General features: G+C 37.2%; 1 protein-coding gene across 1 annotated transcript in view; it reads right to left on the bottom strand.

Annotated features, from left to right (window-relative positions):
- The window catches only part of LOC107752564 (FERM domain-containing protein 3-like), a 58,508-nt gene extending 40,738 nt beyond the window's left edge, over positions 1–17,770 (bottom strand). Inside the window, exon 1 of the mRNA XM_016568572.1 lies at positions 17,514–17,770. Coding sequence (XP_016424058.1) covers positions 17,514–17,618 — 105 coding nt within the window. The 5' untranslated portion in view covers positions 17,619–17,770. The remainder of the gene's footprint in view (positions 1–17,513) is intronic.
- Positions 17,771–18,218: the final 448 nt, after the last annotated feature.

Raw genomic sequence — 18,218 nt, 5'->3', positions numbered from 1 at the left:
GAACAGTTTGGTATGGTCCTCGAGAGCTTTGTCTCCCTGCTCCAGCAGGAGGAGGAGGAATTTGGGGCGAGTGAAGGGATCCATGGGACACAACGGAAAGTAAAAACACTGAGTGAAAAATTAAAACAAAACGGAGGGGAAACACGGAGGTAACTGTTCTTTGGTCTGAGATTCTGTCACGGTTCGCCTATGGCACGGAGTGAGGAACGAGGAGACAAGGCATTAAACTCACGAAAGTCTTTTAATTCAAATATCCAAGGGAATACTCGGGGCAGACAGGAACACAGGAAACACAGGGTTTGACGTTCAATCTCAGACAAAGACAGACAGCACAGACTGGGGCTAATAAACACTGGGCAATTAGGGGAACACAGGTGTATGGAATGACTAATTAACTGAGACACGGCACACCTGGGGAGGGAAAACACAACACAATGAGTCCAGGGGCGTGACAGTTTTATTGAACAGGTTCTTTTAAAGACTCACAAGTTATCAGTCATCAGTCTGACAAATCCTTTACTGAATGAATTTCTGACTGAATCAAAATGAAGCAAGAATGTTTTGTGTTCTTAATGTTTGTGAAACTTAATTCAGTACCATTACTAACTGGTTGTTCATATGAAAATGTGTAAATGGAAATACATTTACAGTTTTTTTTTGAGTGATGATGGCTTTATGGTCTGATACAGGACTATGTCGCTGCTCCACTGAGCAGCTCTGATGACCATCATTGTTTTGACCTTGCTGTTATTACATGTGACGCAGGGTGCTATAACACACTCCTGATGAGTGAAATACATCTCACTGAGAGCAAGGTCTCAGTACCACCACAGAGTGACTCTATGGGCTGGACGTTCTGCTCTAACAGTACAGTATGTGAAGAAACACGTCAACATCATTTTCTTAAAGCTTCAGTCTCTAAATATTAATGACTACAAAACAAACACGTCTCTTTATGCACATTTTTAATGTGAAATGTAGATCAAGCTCTACATTGGGCAGAATTAAGAAGAGATTTCTCATATCATTACATGTCTCTTCTCTTACAATGATAGAAAGAACTTGATTTTTGAATAGAAAGAATTTGATTATACATCTGCATTAGTTATTAGTTTGTTGCCACAATTCTAGAGTGTTATTTCTGGTTTCTAGTGTTGCTATGTGGTTGCTAAAGTGCTCTGGAAGTAATAATCACTCAGAACACTTTAGCAACCGCATAACAACACCCTAGAAACCACACATAACACCCTAGAATTGTGGCACCAAACCAACAATCACTCAGAATACCTTAGCAACCACACAGCAACACCCTAGAGACCATTAATAATACCCTACAATAGTGACCTGTGATTGTTGGTGTGTTGCTATATGATTGTTAAGGTGTTGCTATGCGGTTGCTAAGGTGTTCTGAATGATTGTTGGTGTGTTGCCACTATTGTAGTGTGTTATTTCTGGTTTCTAAGGTGTTGCTATGCAGTTGCTAAGGTGTTCTGAGTGATTGTTGGTGTGTTGCGACTATTGTACTGTAGTTTGTTGTTTGTGGTTTCTATGGTGCTGCTATGCGGTTGCTAAGGTGTTCTGAGTGATTGTTGGTGGGATGCCACTATTGTTAGGTGTTGTTAGTGGTTTCTAGGGTGTTGCTATGCGGTTGCTAAGGTGTTCTGAGTGATAATTAAATTGTTGCCACTATTGTAGGGTGTTATTTGTGGTTTCTAGGGTGTTGCTATGTTGTTGCTAAGGTGTTCTGATTGCCACTATTGTAGGGTGTTATTTGTGGTTTCTAGGGTGTTGCTATGTGGTTGCTAAGGTGTTCTGAGTGGTTATTCATTTGTTGCCACTATTGTAGGGTGTTATTTGTGGTTTCTAGGGTGTTGCTGTGTTGTTGCTAAGGTGTTCTGAGTGGTTATTAATTTGTTGCCACTATTGTAGGGTGTTATCTGTGGTTTCTAGGGTGTTGCTATGTTGTTGCTAAGGTGTTCTGAATGACTGTTGGTGTATTGCCACATGATAAGTTGTTGTTTGTGGTTTCTAGGGTGTTGCTATGCGGTTGCTAAGGTGTTCTGAGTGATAATTAATTTGTTGCCACTATTGTAGGGTGTTATTTGTGGTTTCTAGGGTGTTGCTATGTGGTTGCTAAGGTGTTCTGAGTGGTTATTAATTTGTTGCCACTATTGTAGGGTGTTATTTGTGGTTTCTAGGGTGTTGCTGTGTTGTTGCTAAGATGTTCTGAGTGATTGTTGGTGTGTTGCCACACGATAAGTTGTTGTTTGTGGTTTCTAGGGTGTTGCTATGCGGTTGTTGAGATGTTCAGAGTGGTTGTTAGTTTGTTGCCAATGTAATAATGTAGGGTGTTATTTGTGGTTTCTAGTGTGTTGCATCATCGTCTGAGAAATTAACTCGCTAGTCAAGACTTACGCAAAACCTTAGTTACTTTGTCACACGTCTGTTCGAACCACAATAGATCTGTTGGTGGTGCAGGTGGTGGAGTAATAGCTTCCGCTTATCAATCAGTTTTGAGATTTTTGTCAGGTTTTAGGGTAATTAATGTCAGATTATTGCTGTAAATAATGAACACAATAACGGAAGACTGTGTCACAGTTTTTGTTCTCTTTTGTTTTGCTTTATTTACAGCAGCCACTCTTCAAAAACTGTACTTTCATTCTCTTGACAGATTAAAAGATGTAAAATGAGATTTGTATGAAACTCCATATGTCAAACTAATAAGAAACTATGCTTTATTCCACAGGTTTACCAATGTTACAAATGTTTGTTGGATGTATGGTTTTGGGAAACAGTGAATCATTAAACTACGTTTAGAAATGTTAAATGTTATGGTTTGTTTAAATGCTAATCCTATATACAGTATGAGCACTAGTAATAGTGATGCTTGCTTTGACAAACACCTACAATGAATGAGCATGCATGCATGATGGAAGCAGGATGGGGGAGAGATGATCAATTCTTAAGGAGTTTAAAAAGATGGTGTGGAAGACAAGTTTAAGCACAAAGCAACCACGCTTCATTTCTGCTCTTTCTTTAACTCTCCACCTTCCAAAATCCCTCTGAGATTCACTTAGCATTAGCAATGCCTCTGTCAGCAGCTCTAGTCTGAACAAACAGAGTCTAGGACCATGAAAGCTTTGCCCTAGATAAAATGCTCAGTAATTAATACCCATGCCATATCAATTATGAGTGTCTCCCTTAGAACTAAACGTCTAATGTTTGCTAATCCAGAGGTCGCAAGGATCCGTTCATATCATTAAGCAGAGGACAAAACAGGGAAGAGTGTGAATTAGTGGGAGATTTATGTGAGCAGGAAAATCTGAAGAAAATAAGAAAATAAAAGTAGCAAAAAAAAGAAAAGAATTTAGAAGATAATGGAAAAGGCAGATGTTAGCATTTTACAACATGCAAACTTGCCTCATTTGAGCAGCTGACAAACCCTCTGTCGATTACCATTAACCCCTCATTTTCTCAGAATGGTTTAGTCTGTCCTTGGCCCAAATATATAGGAAGGATTGGTCAATGTTAAAGGCTTGGGGGTATGGTGACGTACATACGTATATATAGGCAATCTTACAGGGCCTAATTTCTAATTCAGGATTCACAAAATGTCTGGATTGCAACGAGAATCTCTACAGATTAAAATAATGTCCGTCTGCCAACTTAAAGGGGTCCTATTGTGCCTTTTTATGAAGTCTTGATTTGGTTTTTGGGGTGTACTAGAAAAGGTTTTCATTCTTGATTGTTCCAAAAACGCATTACTTTTCACATATTTTACATTATTGCAGCACCTCTTTTCCCAGTCTGTTTCAAACGACCTGGGGTGCGTGCGTTTCCCAAAAGCATTGTTAGCTAAATATGTTCACAAATTCCACTGGACTCTCTTGGTAACGACGGAACTTGCAACCATAGTTGCTTTTGGGAAATGCACCCCAGTTTATTTCCTGTTTCGATGAAACCCCTCCTTCCGAAATACAAAATGTGCTCTGATTGGTTAGCTGGCCCAGTGTGTTGTGATTGAAAATGACACGCCCCTTACCATAACAGTGAGTTTTATCTGCTTAGCTATAAATATTAACGATGGTGTCAATTTTGCCATACCAATTCGAGGCCGATTCAGATGCTGAGAATGTTTATGAACAAAAGGATTGTACAGAACCTTTGCAAGCACAGATTTTACAGGGCGTTTCAGAGTTATTATTTTTTTTACAGTCTATGGTCTCCAGCACAGCTCTATTAGGCCTCGCCCCCTTTTCAGTGAAGCGCGCTGTAGTCCGAGCGAGCCGTTTGTTGTAGTTCTTGAAAAGTGTTTTCTCTTAAAGAGAATTTCTCCTTTTAGAGTGTACTTTGAGCTTTGTAACCTTGCAGATTTTTTATGCTCAAACAGCAACATTACACACTAACTAAAGTTGAAAAAGTGACAAAGCATGATAGGACCCCCTTAACATGTTAAATTAGTGTGATTAACTTGGGGGGCGCTAAAAAATGATGCAATTAAATGGATAGATCAGCCAAAAATGATAGCCCCCCCTGTTATTCTAAAATCTTATGAGTAGAACACAAAAGATGTTTTGAAAAATGTTCCTGTTGTTTTTATCTATACAATTAAAGTCAATGGGGTCCAAAAAATTCTAGCTCCAAAAAAGGACATGACAGCATAAAATTTAGTTTTCAAGTTTTCAAGTGCAGCATTAGTGATTTTTTTAAAAATTGTCAATAGAGATGCATTTTTTTTTTGTCTATTGTCAATAGAGATGCATGACGCGCACACAACTCACACAGAAGTCACTTTCAAAGCAAGTAACTTTCCGTTGGTCACCACAGCAAATTCGCTTGTCCAGCTCATTGCAGCTCCTTCCTGATCACATAAATTCACAATTGAAATGCCTGGATGTCACCTGCAAAATTTTGCTGAATGATAGTAAAAGTGATCACACCTTTCTGAAGCAATTTGTATATGTATGTCCTGCAAAATTTAAGCAGTTATCTCAAGTCAAATCAATGATCAACTCGTGTATACCGAGGCCAAACATCAAACCTCATTGGTTTTTGCATGTCACATGACTTAACATCATGACATCATGGCACAAGCACCAAGCAATGCTGCCATCGTGTCTTTTTTAGAACTTGAACATTTTGGACCCCATTGACTTTTATTGTATGGAGAAAAACAGTTTAAATGTTCGTTAAATATCCAGTCCCTCCAGGATTTTGCGATTCTGCGATCGCTGAATTTATCGCAAAATCAAGCAAACGCCGCAATTTTCGCAAGAGCTCGCAAATTTCCGTAATTGCCGCAGATTTTCCGCTGATTTTGGGCTTAGACGTGTCCCGTGACGTCATTGCAACATGCATTCAGTCAAAGAAAGGTTGTTTCTCGGTTCCAAAAATGGAATGAACAGCCTTGCGTTATCATCATGACCGATTTACAAGAGCTACATTGGACAAACGAACCGAAAGCAGAACGAATCCGCGCTACTCGTTTGGGCTACGCAGCGCAGACCGTTTATCTGCTCAGGCCGGAGCCGCGGGCTGATCTCAATCACGCGACACAGTTATACACAGCGCTGGGAGATACAGTAAAGAAAGCAGTCGAATTCGCCGCAGAATCAATAACATCTCTGTGAAACCAGGAAAAACTTTGTTCAATAAACACAAATCACCACCATTCACCATGGATTTAACAGTAAAACTACGGGAACAACTTGTGGCAGAAATGGTCTAATGTGTTTTTAAATGCTTCACACAACTTTTCCCAGCACTTCAAAGCTTTAAGTATTACAGAATTTTAAAGTTATTTTTAATGTGATGACATTATTTGTTCATGCTTCATAGGTTGCCCCCATTTATAAAGCTAAAAGTTTCATAATGTAGGAAAGCAAACACTTTTTATTTATTAAATTATATTTAGACATTTTGAATGACAGTAATACAATTAATTTTATCTGCATCTCATCTACCCAGACAGCACAAGAACATCTGTAAGACGTCTGCTAAAGATCTGGGAAACATCTGCTGTGTAATCTGATAAACGTCTCAGAAGCAGTTTTACATGCATTCTAATAAATGTCTATTTGACATCTGACAGGAAACGTCTTAGAGACGTATTGCAGATGAGCAAACACTCTAAAAAATACATCTTGCATATGTAAATGCAGACATCAAATAGACATCTCCGAGATGTACATGTGCGATTAGGGTGAGTGCTTTTCTGTCAGGTGCTGGTGCCACCTCCTGTAGAACTTAATGGCACTGGTGCTGGTGTCCTGAAATGTTAGTCTGGAGCCCTACAATGGTTCTCGAAGTCAGAAAGGTCATAACAATGTTAGAAGAATGTTGTCTGTGGCATATTTTCACTGCAAAACTATAAGAAATGCCGCAAATATCACCGCAAATTTTGAGAAAAGCCGCAGCAAAATCAGTCATTTTAGTCCGCAAAAATCAGAAAAAAGTCCCGCGAAATCCTGGAGGGACTGAATATCTTCTTTTGGATGAACTAATCATGGCCTCTGAGCTGTATGTAAATGTATTAATAAGGAATTTTACTACCATCTGAGATATTCAAGCTTGAAGTACCACCATGAACTGCTTCTTATTGGACATATTGTCTAAATAAAAATTAGATGCTCATTGCGCGAGATGCTAAAAAACATAGTGACGCCGATGTCACAGACATTTCACACTGCAGATTCTGAATCCATTTAACAGTTCTCCAGTTTTGTTCTGGATCTGACCCTGATGACCTGCGCAACACTTATGGCTATAATGGGAGCAATCTAATCTTGAAACCATAGAAGCATTTCTCTGTTCATCCTCTAATCCCTGAGCAAAGGAAAGTGGATTATGCCGACAACAGGTCTGAAGTGAAACTGACCTGGTGTGGTAAGACCAAGTCTTTCTTCTGTTTTACTGTCTATATCTCATGCTCAGTACATAACTAAAGATCTAAACATATTCTGAATATCACATCTTCATTTCTTCATCAGTTCCTACATCTGTCTAGTGTTTTGAAGGAAAAACGTATACTTTCATGTCCTTGATGAATTTTTTACATAACTAAAATGTCTGTGCAACATCCATGTGCACTGATTTACATTACATTTGATTGCTATTTTTGATTATGCATGTAGACCTGCAGTCTGAAAATGTCATTGGCTGTATGAATAATTTGTGAGGTGACATTCTGCTTGCAATGCATAAAGCAATTCCTGCATCAGAGAATATCACAATTATTAGTGAGTGCAAATCTGGACAGAATGCGACCGGTTTAAACATGTAGGGATGTCACAACTGCACGAAAAACAGTGTCATTAAGGATGTTAAAAGGTTAAACATGTCGAGTTGAATACAGAAACTAATTGGTAGAAGAACATTTAGGAGGAAGTACAGATACCAAAGTGAGTGACTCACTATTTCTAACTGATCTGCTGTGATGATGGAATCATTCAAGACAATTAAAGTCACGTCATGCTGGAAAAATGGCCAAACATTGTCCTATTTATTGCAAACCTTCAATGATTCAATTGAGAAATTTAATTGATTATTGATTAAACCTTGCATTTTAAGAGTAAATGATCATTAATGTTGCTTACAGGATGCTGAAGATGGCAAATGTGGTACTTTTGTTCTCAAAATGAATGAGTCTGTATTCGTAACAATCACAACTGATTGTGGCTGCATCATAAAACATTTATTCATTTTACACGGACAGCTTGAGTGAATTTTCTTGTTGTTCTGGGTTCCCTTGTGAAAATGAGGTACACGTTAGCATACTTTTAAAAAGAATTCTTATTATGGAAATAATACACTTTTAAAAAACATATAAGCTTTGAGTGTGAACAGAATATAATATTTTCCAGAACATATAAGCAAATTAATTGCAATTAAATGAAAATGTATTACAGTTTAAATTTTCATTAAATGCAATTAGTTTTAGCAACTTTTTGACCCACCTTACATCACACACACACACACACACACACACACATATATATATATATATACAGGTGCATCTCAATAAATTAGAATGTCGTGGAAAAGTTCATTTATTTCAGTAATTCAACTCAAATTGTGAAACTCGTGTATTAAATAAATTCAGTGCACACAGACTGAAGTAGTTTAAGTCTTTGGTTCTTTTAATTGTGATGATTTTTGCTCACATTTAACAAAAACCACCAATTCACTTATGATTTTAGAATGATTTTATCATAAGACCAATAAAAAAAAAAACATTTTTAGTGAATTGTAGCTCTCATCTGAAAAGAGGACTTTGGACCACTGGGCAACAGTCCAGTTCTTCTTCTCCTTAGCCCAGGTTTATTTAGGTAAGAGCAGTGAGTGATTTTCTCTTTGTCTTTTGTTCATGGCCCCAAATAATGCAAGCTGTAGCGATATGCATATTGCGGTATGTACATTTGCGATACTTCGATAATTTCGATATATTGCACAGCCCTAATATATATAAATTCGAATTTCGAATATTTGTCGAATTAAAAAAAAAAAAATCCACAGGTCTGCGTCAGCCGTCAGGCAGCCTTATCAGTGGCGCAGCAACTTTATCAATTATATATGGTTTATAACATTATTTTAAACATTATGCACTTTTTTTCAAAGATAGTCGTGTTATTTTATTACGCTTTGAAGAAACATGCATAATATTTTGCTCGATGCGCCCTCTTGTGGCCTCAGGAGAGAAGCCAAAAGCTTTTTTTCCCCCTTTAAAATTATGCATTTTAAATTCTAATATAATTCGATTTTTGATAATATTTAAGTGGAAAATTCGAATTTAGTTTTTCAGTCATTTTGACAGCCCTAATATATATATCCCTGGAAGTAAACCATTTGTGAAATATTAGTTAGTAGTTGAATGGGCTGTTCTGTGGAGTGTAATATGCTTTCATTCCAGCAGAAGTGCTGTAAGTGACAGATATGAGTGTGTATCAGTGTGTGTTTGTGTGTTTAACGGGTCATATATCCCCAATGGCCAAACATGCTGTTGTCTCTTAAAATATCTATCATCACACACCACACACTGTCACTGCACTGCCTCTGGCTACTGATGTACAAACAGAATGGGAGGACACTTCAACACACACACACACACACACACACAAACACACATATGCTTACTATCTAAATAAGGAAATGTCATAGAAAAATAAAGAAATAAAATACTAATTTTATTTTTAAATATTAATAAATATAATTACTATAGACTAAACCTACCTCTATCCCTAAAAAAAAAAATTAAGAGCATTTTTTAGAATTTATTAAAAAGAAATGTGTTTGAGCAAAAGAACAAGAACTGATTTACAGAGCATTGAAAAACAAAAAAACAGTGTTGCATTCTGGGCACAGACGTACACGCTGTCTATGAAGCGCAGCGGTTAGTACATATGCACTGCACATCACTGACACATCATTCACCACCAGAGCAATGACGTCATTCATTTACACCCCTCCTGCCCCCCGCCCCTCCTCCTGTTTTATGATCTTTTCTTTCTTCAGTCATTCTTGCAAAAAAAAAAAAATCTCATCAAAGGATATGGAGGAGGAGGATAAGAATAGCATGAGCACTATTTATAGTCTCCACCACAACACCACCTTCTCTCCTTCTTGCTCTCTGGACATTTATTGATGAAAAGAGGGAATGAGAGAGGATGAGAGATACATTTCTGCAGATGGGGCAATTTGCATTTGGTCTAATACAAAAATAGCAATATTTAATCAGTGATGACACCGCTGCATTTTTAAGAACAGCAAGGACAGAAGTGTGACTAAAGCTACGGCACGCTGACATCTTCATAACACTTACCCTTAAAACACTGCAGGTATCAGATGGTAAAGCCATGGTGCTTTGATATATATCATGAGTTCTGAATGATTACTATTTTCATACTCCAAAAATCATTCATAGGACACCATGGTATCTCCACAAACCATGGCAATATCATAGTACTTCCTTGTTACTTCATATATCTGGTTTACTTTTCGTTTACTGTGTTTTAATTGGTAGATGTCACAAATTCTTGTTTGTTTTCAATTTGAAATTTAGTTTCATTTATACTTTAAGAATTCCTTTTCAATTATTTTCTTTTAACTTTTCTAATGAAGGTAGCCAAAATACTCCAGTTTAAATACAGTTTAAGTTCTCTAATTCACTAGTGTTTCTGGTTTACCTTCTCTATAATGGTTTCATTCACCTTGTTTGATACAGTGTTATTTTAGTATTATTTATATAGTGCTTTTGTAATTTATATTAGTTGTTTTTATATTTCAGAAAAAAATATGTTTTTAATAGTTTAATTAATGTTAATAACTAAGGATGCACCGAATCGGTATCGGGCCCGATACTGGTCTCCTGTACTCCTACTCGTACTCGTAAAAATGCCCCGATACCAAACGCCGATACCACGCAGCATGTGATCTGGAAAGCTTGTAGTTCGGTCGGATGTGTCAAAAACAAGTAAGTAAAACAATGCACAAGTTACTTAACGGGAGGGGGAGAGAGAGAGAGAGAGAGAGAGAGAGCGAGCAATTCTGTTGTGTGATCTTTGATGTTCGCTCACTTAGCACATGCATCATTTTGATTAAAACTAAACCGTAAAAACAAGACCATTTATAGGGGCATTCACTATAAACATCATTTATTTTCAACCTTAGGCATACACGACTTTCTAGCGAAAGTGAATCTAGCAGCTTGTGTGAAATGCGCTAGGCTGTACTGTTCTGCATCAGTACAAATACGTGCACGCGTTGCGCGTGTTTTGCTTGCTTGAGTGGTGTTTCTGCATTATATGAGTGGCTTTGGAATATAAACCGCAGCACGTTTCAGATGAAAAAACGCGACTTCTATTTCTGAAAATATCACAGTTAGGAAATTTATAACGAGTGGTTCCCTGCATTAGGTTGATTGTAATCCATTACATGCCTTTCTATCAAAGTTATCTAACATTATCAAGCTGAATTTGTTCTGACACAGTTTAAATCTGAGTTCTTGTTATATTTTATTACCATTTTCTAAACTATAGCGAATAAACTGTGATAATGTGAGAAATGTTGAAGGTGTCTGAATAAATTTTGGTTTGACTGTATCTATTTGATAAATGAAGTTAACCAACTAACATTATACATACTCTTTTGGTTTCTGTATCCAATATTTTTAAAATTTACAAATGCAATAAAAATATTGGTATCGGTACTCGGTATCGGCAAGTAGCAAAAATAAAAGTATCGTATCGGGCGAGTACTGGAAAAAGTGGTATCGGTGCATCCCTAATAATAACCCTCTTTGATAGTGAAGTTACAGCTGAAAAACCTAGTGAAACCATTCAGTGTGTATATATATATATATATATATATATATGTGTGTGTGTGTGTGTGTGTGTGTATTATCAAGAAATGAAATACAGCTGATGATGATAAAATTATGGTTTTACAGTACCAAATACCATACTGAATAATGATATACCATGGCATTTATAAAGTACTTATAATAATTCTAAGAACACCACTGTAATACTACAGCTAAATGTTAAAAAATGGTAATACCGTGGTAACTCCAGTTTCTTATTACTGAATGCCATTAAAACAGAAATTATAACTGGCTATCAAATTCTGAAGTTCCGGCTTGAAAGACATTCAGTGTTATAAAAAATGTTGATTTCATATTTTATATCCCTAAAGGCACTCCAAATGTTCTGCGTGGCTCAATTTTGTCCGGTTTTGTCCATGCGAGGAATTTAATGGCAGAAGCAGAAGCAGAGCTCTGCATCAGTAGCACATGAGTGATGCAGCAGTTACACTGAAGAGCATGATCTGCCTTAATAATGCATCAGCGATCTGTCCTTCAGACACTGAGAAGACACTCACTGAGCGCTGACCGACACAAAACACACACACACACACACACACACACACATCTCATTTACTCCTTACAGTACACACTGAAATATGCTGATTACAATATACACTGGCTAGAACTTGACATGGTTTCATTCTGTCCAAAACAGGCAAACACAAGCGACTGTTTTTGATTAGGACCAGTGCATTTCTCATGATTTGTAACTAAGCGACAGCCTCAAAATATCTAAATCTTTAAAAGTGAAAGTGTCGTCTGCAAACTTCAGGAGCTTGACAGAGGGGTCTTTAGAGGTGCAGTCGTTGGTGTAGAGGGAGAAGAGCAGTGGGGAGAGAACACAACCCTGAGGAGCTCCAGTGCTGATCGAAAATCATTGGATGTTTCATGGCAAATATATAGAATTGTGGAAAGAAAAAATGATATATATATATTTGTTTTTCTTGTGGTTCTGAAAAAGAGAACCACAAAACTAGAAACTAGATTTTTAAATTTTCTAAATGTAAACATTTTCCTAAATGCAAAACTCACTGTAATGGTTCTAGGTTGCTGTGAATATTTGGGTTTTCCATGTGGTTGATAAGGTAATTTTAACATGCTTTTTTGCAGTTGTTAAGGCGTTTTGGGGATGTTTCTAGGTGTTGGCATGCTGTGGTGATTTCTATAAAACAACAGAAATAGTGACTCTTGCCCTAGCAAACACCAAACGACATATTGCAAGTATTGCTATAATATGAAGACACTTAATGATCAAAAATGCCTAACTTTTCAACCCACCTTGTATGATTTTGTATAGTTGCATAGTTTAATATAATTTTTAGTATAGTTTTAATATAATATAATATGATAAATAGGGTAAACGAACCTATTAAGCTCACCAAAATCTACATTGTAAAAAGTCTGGCTGTGCTTAATCAAGCAACAAGGCATCCAATTTTCCACTGATTTACAATCTGGAGAAGTTCACCGAGAAGTTCGCCAGTCTGCAGATTTGAGTCGACTGATTCCACAGAAAATCAATTAACTTAACTTAAAGTGACAAGCATCACTAACTGTAATTATTTCCCACATCCAAGTTCCAGGTTATAATCTGCAAAAGTCTAAACATTAAACTCTTAGTTTTACAATAAGTAGTGAAACTTTACCCAAAATAAAGGCTTAAATATCTTAAAAATGCACATTTAAGGTGCTCCTCTTTTGGTGAAAGTTTTCAGACAGCTTTCAAAATGGCCGCCAGACAGTGTGAACACATGGATACTAATATCTCAGTTGAAATTACAGGAGGTATGTAGTAACAAACACATCGGGAGGGGGGGGGGGGGGGGGGCAGATGAGATGAAGGGGAAAAATTATATTTCAATGCTTTTGCATTCACTCACAAAAACTTTTGCGCACCCCGTAAAAAGTTTGCATTCACAAAACTGGTGATGGAGGGAAAAACTCAATGCTATTTCAAGAACTATATTTCAATGCTTTAGCAAGCAAATGCAAAGTTTTTTCAGGGAAATGCAAAAGTTTTAGAAGAGAACACAAAATTTTTGCAAATGATAGCTACATTTATCAGGGGACATCAGCACTTTTGCAAAAGAATGCAAAACTTCTGCAAGCGCACAACGTTTCTTGGGGAAACGCAAAATTGTTGCGAGCCAATGCAAAGTTTCTCAGGGGAACGCAACATTTTTGCAAGTAAATGCAAAATCATATCCCTTTAGATTAGGGCTCCCTGTATTGTATTTCATTCTTATGCACAAAATTGAGCAATTTTGGTTAAGTTTAAAGTCAAGTCAAGTTAACAAAGTCATGGTATGTCATGTCAAAGCTATGTTTTGCTCTGTGTCTTATGATTCATTTAAGCCATATCGCGTGAGAAAGGGATTTTGTTGTTTTATAGCCCTGCTATTCAGACAACATTGGCATGCTTACGAGTATGACATTGCTTTTATACAAACGTTTAATAAACAAGAAGTTAATATTGAGAAACTTACATTTTACTTAATCTATTCTTGCCAACAAAAATAGTTCCAAACGAAGACAAAAAATTGACTCTCACAGTCACATCAGAGCATCACAGAGAAGCGGCGTTTCGTTCCTAAACGAATCCATGTTATGACAGTATCAGTTGAGTGAATAATTCAATGACTCATTCATAAAGAGTGTAATGATTTAATATGTAAAAAGCAGTGCTGGGTAGTTACTGACTGTTTATTGATTACGTGATTACATATTATTCACACAATAGCAATCAGTTATTCATATTTTATTGACTCTCACTAAATCTTCTTTTCCACTAAACTCACAAAACCCCAGTTTGGTAAACCTTGACATCATGTAAAGTTCAATGCACTCCATGTTGTTAATAATAACGAATTGAATATAATTTCTTTCACTTTGTATTTTTATAGCAATATGGTTCAAGATTGCCCTATTTAAATCAATGTGATGAACGTGTAAGGTCAAAAGTAATCTAAAAGTAATCCAAAAGTAGTCTGATTAAATTACCTGAAATGTGTAATGTAATGGATTATGTTACTGACTACAATTTTTGTCATGTAATTTGGAATCAGTAACAGATTACAATTTGCAAGCAATCTACCCAGCACTGGTAAAAAGTCACTGAAACATTCCCTCTAATGCACATACTGACCAACACACTTGCATGGCAATTAGTAACTAGCCTACTTTACGCTTTGGTGAACTGATGCCTAATTCGTATGAATTTGTACAAAATAATTTTCATACGATCTGCTTATGCACCACTGACAGTTAGGCTGGCTTTTTTCCTAAAAATCCTAAGTTTCCGTACAAATCACATTGCATGAATTCATATAAAATGCCACCCAACATTTACTCATGAGATTGGGTTGGACTGACAGTCTATGTGTAACGCGCAAACACAGTGAAAACTCAAAGGTCTGTATATCAGCACTCTCTAGGCCACTCAAGGAGCAGAACTAACTGCTGACCGACACTACACACGACACAGCAGACATAAACTCAGCATTTAACTCCTCATGTAGCTGATAAAAAAGTACGAACTGAGTGCTTATAACATGTAAAAGTGCACAGACGGAGGTGCAGCCTCTGTCTATGAGGATGGTCATGAAATATGCAGGAGAAAGCCATCACAGAACAAGAAGCCATTAGAGCCTCGTGGCTTTCTGAAATATTCATAAGACCAAACAGAACGCTCCTTCTTTTAGCTCAAAAGTTTATGAACACCTCACCGGAGAAAGAGACACAATGTATAAAAAAAGACTGGGATGCACATCACTCTTCCTGTCATCTCTTCCTTACACTTCACCTCTTCCACTTTGTTCCATAAGAACAGATACAGCAGAAAAGTACTCAAGAGATAGCCTGTTTTAAAGGTTTGTAGAAAGCATTTTAGCTGTTTTCACTGATGCAAGAGTAGCTGAACCCGAGGTAGAACCGTCACGAGAGGACAACTTCCTGACTTCACCATCATAGTGTAGTTTTCTCAGAATGAATGAGAGGAAATGGATGTTGCTTCCATTAGACACTGCATGTACATCAGTGCGAGCTAGACTACACATCCTCATCATCATCCGTTAGCATCAAACACTTAAGCCTGCATCAGAGCTGAACGACAATAACTACATTACGCCTGCCTCCTGGCCTTTATAGATTCAATTATATTTTATTAGCAAAACTACATGCAGATTTTCAGTGGATTGGATGTTTTTGTTGTTTCCAAGAATGTTCTGAAGGGAAGTGCATTGTCGAGAGTCTTTCCCAGAAATGTGTCTGCTCATTTATCTTGACTGGAACATAGAGAGCATGAGGGGATGAAATTCACTGGCTGCGTCTCAAAAACTAGTGAGCCACCTACTCAGACAGGATTTTTGGGCACCATTATGCAGTGCTTCCATTGGCTTTCCAAAAACTCACAGTGGCACAGTAGTGCCAAAAGCTTGGTGACTAAATGAGCAAATCATTACAACTGCATATTCAAGTCTCAGGTGCTAACCAACAACATGGGTCGTTTTTTTCCATGCCATAGTTGCCTTTGGTTTGCACCACTTGTAGTGTACTTCCAAATGTTAACGTATATTTGTAAAAAACTACTTGCAGATAATATTAACGAAACAAAGTGTACTTAAAGAGTGTGCATGTTCATGACAGTTTCTTAGCACACTTATGTACACTTTAAGACATGCACTTTTACTTCAAAGTACATTTTAAGTCATTATGTTTTAATAATCTTTTGTGGTGCTTTACAGAAGTACACTCATTTTAATGTGCTGACTAACATACTATACTGTAAGTGATTATAATCGTAACTGTAGTGAGTTATTTGATATTACATTTGAAGTTAATATATTTTAAATGTGCTAAACTGCAACTTCATCTTTACAAATGCGTCCTTCCAAAAATATTTGAATACATGCTTCGATAGTAATGATATTAAAGTAGATTTTAGTTTACTATAAATGCTTGTCAGTACATTCAGCAGTACACTTTAACCGTATTTCAATATACAATAGAAATAATTATGAATTACATATAAAGATGTACTAAAGTCCTACTGAAGTGAGTAAAAATTTTTTAACTAATTGCATTTAATATTAATTTAAACTATATATATATATATATATAAACATTTAATTGTAAAAAGCAAGCAATTAAGTGTCCGGAAATTACATATAAAGATGTACTAAAGTCCTACTGAAGTGAGTAAAAAAATTTAAACTAATTGCATTTAATATTAATTTAAACTATATATATATATATAAACATTTAATTGTAAAAAACAAGCAATTAAGTGTCCGGAAACAGTTAAAAACATCACTTAAGAAAATTACTTTAAATTATAGGCCTATTATCTCCATAGTACTCATATTAAAATTATCCTTCAAGTCACCTTTATTTGTACAATACTGTTTTTTCCTGAGTCAAACAGGAAAAAAGTTTGTCAATAATGCAGTGTACTTCAGTGTACTTCTGTTTCACACAGAGGTGTAAAGTATTGGAGTAAATGTAATTAGTTAGAACTGGTGACTTGTAACGTGTAGTGGAGTAATTTTCACTGTAAGGTATCTGTACTTTTACTCGAGTATGGTTTTTAGGTAGGCTACTCTTTACACCTCTGGTTTCACAAGGGCTAAAACATGTTGTTAAAAGTGCTAGATATAAATAAAAGTGACTTGACTTTACTGATGCAAACTGTTGTCCATCACAGACTTTTGTCCAGCAATCTCTCATCTCTTGGAAAAGGAAGAAGGTAAATCTACATCAGCGCACGAGACACATGGACGCCTTGCGTCATGCTCTCCGTTCCCAAAACCTCCACAAAACACTGCTAATGAAATTACACACAGTGACAGCAGGCTTTCAATAATCATATTTTGCGCAATTCTGCTATTTATAGACGAACCGCATTTTGTACATGAATCTTTCTCGAGTACAAAGAAAGTCAAGGGCGTAACTGTTTAACAGGCGATAATGAACCCTGACCGTCATCATCACTCCCGAGGCGCATTCTGCCGAAGCAAGCGCGAGGATACACCTTAAAGAGGCCAGTCAACGAGAAACTCTCCGTTTAACACCATGTATTGATAATACGCGTTATGCCAGTTAATCGCTGTGAAAGAAGAGCGTCGCACTGGCGCACACGCGCTCGCTCGCGCCTTACCTGGATGCTGCACGAGATTTCGGAGTCGTCGAGCAGCCGAACCGTGCACTGGACCTCCTGCGCGAGGGAGGAGACGCTCGGACTCCGGAATCGAAGCATTTTCATGGCTCTTGGTTCCGCATAGCAAAGCAAAAAAAGCGCCTTTGGTTTGGGAGAGGAGCACGGGGTGTCGGTTACGCGTCGCTTAAGCCGCCAGTGGAGAGGAGGAAAGAGAGATGTGGCGTTATATGACCGGGAGAATGATCCCCCTTTTTTCTTCTCTCTCCCTCTCTTCGTCCCGAACACACACGCGCTCGCCCCTGCCTCCCTCCATCAGTTCAATCGCATCAGCAGCTTCACCTGGAGCGAGCGACCACACCGTGCGTTGCCATAACAACGAGAGTTACAGTACGGTCTCCGGCTCAATTTAATAGCTACTACTAAGCCTACTATTTGTGCTACTGCAAAACCATACTAAATTCAAATGGAATCGCGCTTTTAAAGTATTTATTTGGTTGTTTGTTTGTTTCACTGTGACAATAAACTGTGAAGTGGTATGTTTAGTTTTGCTGTAAAATAGAGGAATGTTTAGTTGCTGCATATTAAATAACTAATAATGATAACCACGATCATAGAAAACCTACAATTTTAAGTGTGATTTTTTTAGACCTAAAATAACAAATACGAGATCTGAAAATGTCATGGACATTTCTATAGCCTATGAAA

The sequence above is a fragment of the Sinocyclocheilus rhinocerous genome, unplaced genomic scaffold (genome assembly GCF_001515625.1).
Source record: "Sinocyclocheilus rhinocerous isolate Xijiao unplaced genomic scaffold, SAMN03320098_v1.1 scaffold1102, whole genome shotgun sequence".
NCBI lineage: Eukaryota > Metazoa > Chordata > Actinopteri > Cypriniformes > Cyprinidae > Sinocyclocheilus > Sinocyclocheilus rhinocerous.
Note: the sequence above shows the minus strand (reverse complement) of the source record. Positions and strands in the feature narration are given on the sequence as shown.